The following is a 5556-nucleotide window of genomic DNA, read 5'->3' on the forward strand; positions in this document are numbered from 1 at the left end:
TTGAGATGGACAGGAGTAATGCATTTACGATTTGCAGATACACAGCATAGATGATTTTATAAGGTAAAGATTTCCTACTTCTATTCACTATAGGGGCGGTAAAGATGTATACCAATGTTATGCCCACTGCCATTCCATAGTGAAGTTCATCATCATTCAACTTCTGTACCACATCTCTGCATCTGTCAATAAAAAAGTAAACTAAAATGTTACTTTACTGGGTGGGGCAGCATCTTTAGTAAATATACACAAGCATAGTGCAAACATGTGTGGTGTTATTGAAATTTAAAAACAACATTTGCTAAAATTCCCTTCATAGGAAGAGGTCAACATCTCCCACTCAATGTCTTTCTTAAGGCTCCTTTCACATCACTGTTCCTCAGGCTGTAGATCAGTGGATTTAACATGGGAATCAAAACAGTATAGAACACAGATGCTACCCTGTCCTGTTCTAGGGAATATGCAGAAGGAGGACGCAAATACATGAAAATAATTGTCGCATAGAAAAGGCAAACAGCAGTGAGGTGGGATGCACAGGTGGAGAAGGCTCTACTTCTGCCAGCAGATGAGTGAATCTTCAAAATGGTGGAGATGATTGAGATGTAAGATGTGAGGATCACTGAAAGGGAAATCATTTCAGCCAGTCCACCAAAAAGGAACATCATGACCTCAACTAGGGTGGTGTCTGAGCAAGCAATCTTTAGGAGTGGAGGGACATCACAGTAGAAATGCTTAATAACATTTGGTCCACAATAGCTCAGAGTAAATGTAGAGCTGCTGTGTATCACAGCACTCAGAAAACCAGTAGTATAGGAAGCAGTCACCCATCGCACACACATTGTTGTGTTCATTGTAAGTGGATAAAGCAATGGGCTGCAAATTGCCACATATCGGTCATATGCCATCACTGCCAAAAGAAGACACTCTACTGTTACCGATGAACCAAACAAATACATCTGCACAGCACATCCAATGAATGAGATGGCTTTGGTTTTAGAAAGTAGGTTGCTCAACATTTTAGGGGTGATCACAGAAGAATAGAAGAGGTCCAAGAAAGAGAGGTTTTTGAGGAAGAAGTACATGGGAGTGTGAAGCCTGGTATCCTTTGATATCAAGATGATGATGCCAAGGTTTCCTATAACTGTTGTCATATAGAACAAGAGGAAGACCACAAAGAGGAGCGGTTGAAGCTGTGGGTTACTGGTGAGTCCCAAAAGAATGAATTCTCGCACTGAAGTTAGATTTCTTCTCTCCATTCATTCAAAAGATGATAACTTAGAAGTGGTAGGATCTGAAAATGCAGATGACATATACATTTTAAACTAGAGAGTTCAGCAGCATCCTCGTCCCCTAAGTTTTGGGCATATGTTTCACTTTGAAAAAATAAACATCAATGTTCGTACAATTGCATTAAGATATGATACACTGTACAATGAGACACAGAGAAAAAGATTGTTGACAAGAGAAGGTTAGAGCAAAAGCAAGAGATCAAGTGAAGGCTACAGAGGTTGAGAGAGAATTCAAGAGAGGCATGAATTGGTCCCTTTAAACTGCCCCTACTGCCAGAAGTAATGGAAGGAATGCCCGAGGAACCAACAAGCGGTTAGTAGAACTCCTACATTGTCTCTGCTAGTGCCAGGCATCTGGAAGTAACTTGGGTAAGAGTACAGTGGCCTTTGAAAGAAGGAGTCACAGCTCTTTTCTGGCTCAGACATATTGGTCACTGTTATTGTTATCGACATCTGAAACATATTAATTTCTAAAGCCCAGGCTTATTAATATGTGTAGGTTGATAATCCTAAAATTCCATCTACATATAGCATATAGTATGAACAGTCTATCTTGCAAGAATTGTTGAGGCTTTAACTTAATAATCTTATTTTTGAAATTGGTCAAGCAAAATAGTCTAGCTAGCTATGATTGCTGTTTCTGCCGTAAATTCTACATATAAATAGGTTTTGTGGTTTGTTGTGTATTTTTTACTGTATGCAGATGAATTGTTTTAAAGATTTGGATGGACTGTTGAGCTTCCTCACTATTCAGGTAATACTTGAGATATTGGATTACTATTATTACTTTTGTCTTGCATCCTCCGCCGCTGCTTTTGACAAAGTAACCTCATTCCAAATGTTCCTATCCTTACTGTTTTGTTGAATCAGTAAGGCTTCCCCCTCCCCATTTTTCCCTACTTCTTAAATGTGTGGTTCATCTCAGGGTGTTACTAGGAATCTACATTTTGCACTCTGACAAGGGTAATGTGCATAGCTCATCTTGAGGGATCTCAGTTTTACTGGTGCTACTCAAACTGGCCTCTTCCTCATCGTTGTTAAAACATTTGACTTGACTCATTGTGTGGTCAGGGGACATTTAATTAAAAGCTCCATTGTTTAGTGACATAGTGAAAGAAATCAGAACTTTTACCTTTCTCTGAATTCAAAGCCATGTGTGATCAGCCTGCGGGGCAGATCCCTGATTTTATATATGAATACAGTCACATTGTTGCCTTTCTTTATCGGCTTTTTTCACTTCATCTCCCTTAGATATTTTGAGGGAAAATGATATTCAAATATTGTTTGCGCACAGTCATCCGTGCTTACTGATTTGATATCATAACAGCAGCTATGGATACATTTTGTTTTAACAAATTGATTAAAAATCATTTAGACTGAAATTACTCTCAAATTACAAAATATTACATTTAATATTTTAATGTGTCCATTTGACAGGAATGTGCCCTGGTGTGAACAGGTCCAGAAAATTGACTGATTGTAAGACAATAACATACTTACAGCCATAAAATGAAACACACAGTTACTACATTGTTGTTCATGACATTGTCTATGAAAAGGGAGGCTGTATCACATAAAGTGAGCACTGTAATTGCTAATTCCCTTACTGTGAGGGCCTTATCATATACAGTGAGCATGAGGAGCAGGGCTGGCTCTAGGGTGGTGCGACCAGTGCCACCTCACTGGGTAATGACTTCGGCTGGGGGTGCTGTGATTGCACCTATGTAATGGTTTTAAAAGGACCTGCTGCTGTGATTAATGATCTTTCTGGAGAGAGATCAGAGTTTTGGATGGTGAACTTTTTACTCGTCGTAAGGAAGCTCAGAGGGTTAATATGCCTATTGATGCTGCTTGTGATTTGTACTATGCAGGTCACAAGTTCATATAACGTAGCTAGTTTAGTAGGTCACTGCTTTTGTCAAACAGATCCTTTTGTTACTTGTAGTTTATAAGCTACAATTCTAGTATAGAACAGTGCGCTGTTAACTGTCATCAAAGACCTGCATGCAAACTGCAAGACATAGATTAGAGTGATATGAATGCTAATGTTGAAAAAAGGGTTCATCTGGATAGAAATCAATTATTCTTATTAAAGAGAACCCCTAATCATGGTGTTATGTTTTACATTCCGAGTTTGTGCATCTTCAGAGCAAGCCTCTTAAACTATACTGCCTACCAGTATGCTGTCCTCTGTCTTATGTGACATTACTGTACACTGATTAAAACATGTATGATTTATTACCTCTGTGTAATGTGTGTCTGATGTAAAGAGCTCCGATAACATACACTGTTATAAGTGGTGCTATAAAACTAATTGAATGCATCTGAGAGAGCGTTAATAGAGAATTTAGGGGCATTGTTAAAGGTTGGTAGTGAGGATGGCAAATGTTGTCATTGTGGGTGCCAACAAACATTGTCGCACCGGGTGTAAACAGTTCTAAAGCCGCCCTGATGGGGAGTGCTAATGATAGATACAGTCTTTTCATGGTGATTTTAAGTGAGGAATAGCACATAACGTAATGACAGACACAAAGCAAAACATCAATGCCATTGACGTAACAACAAAACAGTCGCAACACAACTGCAAAACAGAGCTACATCACATTGCAGCGCATAAACACAGCAGCACAAAACCCACCAGAAATCAACCACAAAAAAGCACACAATAAATACACACAAACATTTCTGGCCACACATTACCGCATCTAGAAACATGCTTTCTTCTTATGTGGTAAACGTTCTTGTGCCTTAACTTACTATCAAGGATAGCTTGGCCTGCCACAATATAGCGGCAATCAGCTTCTTAAATAACTTTGAACACCAGCATGTATTCTCAGCCAACCACATGCGAGCACTGTGTGCCTACTTTTTTGAGAAACACATCCATTGAGCATTTACTAATTTAATATAAAAGTTCTAGGAGAGTGAAAAGGTAGTACAAACAAGCCAATGGCATTCAATACCTTTCGTCCTGTTGACCAGTGTGGCATGTATCCACTACATTCTATATATAATAACTCTTAAATAACTCAAAAGTGGACGTTGACAAGGTCTTTGGCCAGTATATTGTCAGATGATCTCTCATATACCTCTGTGTGCTTCACTGTTTTTCTAATTCACTTCAGTTTAACTCTGTTAGATAAAGAAGATAGGCATCTTCAAGATGTTAGATCAAATTTTTACCTGGTGCTAATGGTGTGTGGGTGTACAACTTGTTGTAGAAATGTACAAACATATTGGCTATATTCTGCAGGAGGGTAAGGGATTTCCTGATGCTATATATTACTTTTGTGTTGCTTATCATCCACTCTACAGCTCAGCCAGTGAAGTAATTTACTTGTTTAAATCCCCTGGTCATAGACTTAAGATACAAGCAATTTATTTCTGGCCTCATATAGAAAAGAGGCCTACATTTAACACAATTAATTACTTCAAGAAGTTCCTCCACAGCATACATGCATGTAATTGATAATTATAAGTTGTGAGTCCTTCACAAAAAATAGGTCTACAATCTCCTCTTTACTGGGAAACAAGTACATGATTGTAGCACTTGAATCTCTCACAGGAGTGAAGCAGATCAAGCCACGCCCTAATTAAGGGTGGTGGTGTCAGGTGATGGTGTGGACTAGTAACCCAGCTCATGGGCACATAACAATAACACTTAATAAATTATTGTCAAGTCAGTGCATTTTTCAATAAAAAAATAAACAGGGTTTTATTACACACATACTACTAAATGCCATGCGTTAAATTAAAAATATATGCAGTCCAGTAGTTAGAAATACTTTTGGTGACAACCTTATTGTACTTTACATCACTAATGGGTCATGAACCCTATAACCATAATACCCTCCACCAATACTATATGCAGTATCACAATATGTGATTATTAATAATGAACACAAAAGAATTATGGATCAAATGCTTGAAATAATCTCAGCCACACGCAATTAAGCAGGCTTGCAACCTAGTTCATTGTTATTTTGCACAGCAGGCCCCTTCAGTTTAGACACAGCCATATGCAAATCAGTCTTGACCCTGCTCCAGTGGGAACAGTCCAGCCGGAAATGTCAGGCCAGGTCCTCCCTGAACCAGAACATCAAGCAATCTGTAACCATGCTGCTATTGCAGCTTTAAGACCAACCACTAGGGAGCCTCACACTCTGGAGGCCAAGAGCTAAATCTCCAGCTCCAGAAGAGGTTTTATGGGAGTCAGAGTGACCTTTTCTAGACCACACTTCTGGGGGACTGCTGTACTCGCTGTAGC

At 39.0% G+C, this 5556-nt stretch overlaps 1 protein-coding gene across 2 annotated transcripts; it reads right to left on the bottom strand.

Moving 5' to 3' along the window:
* Positions 1-326: 326 nt before the first annotated feature.
* On the bottom strand, positions 327-2367 carry LOC144768706 (olfactory receptor 5AP2-like). Of its 2 annotated transcripts, XM_078652584.1 has the most exons (2): positions 2346-2367; positions 327-1231 (listed from the first exon to the last, which is right to left on the bottom strand). In XM_078652584.1, the coding sequence occupies exons 1-2, from the start codon at positions 2365-2367 to the stop codon at positions 327-329; spliced, it is 927 nt and encodes a 308-aa protein (XP_078508710.1). The 2 variants fall into 2 exon arrangements, with proteins under 2 accessions (XP_078508710.1, XP_078508702.1); XM_078652576.1 differs by lacking the exon at positions 2346-2367 and having other exon boundaries at positions 327-1256.
* Positions 2368-5556: the final 3189 nt, after the last annotated feature.

Source organism: Lissotriton helveticus, chromosome 1_1 (genome assembly GCF_964261635.1).
Source record: "Lissotriton helveticus chromosome 1_1, aLisHel1.1, whole genome shotgun sequence".
Taxonomy (NCBI): domain Eukaryota; kingdom Metazoa; phylum Chordata; class Amphibia; order Caudata; family Salamandridae; genus Lissotriton; species Lissotriton helveticus.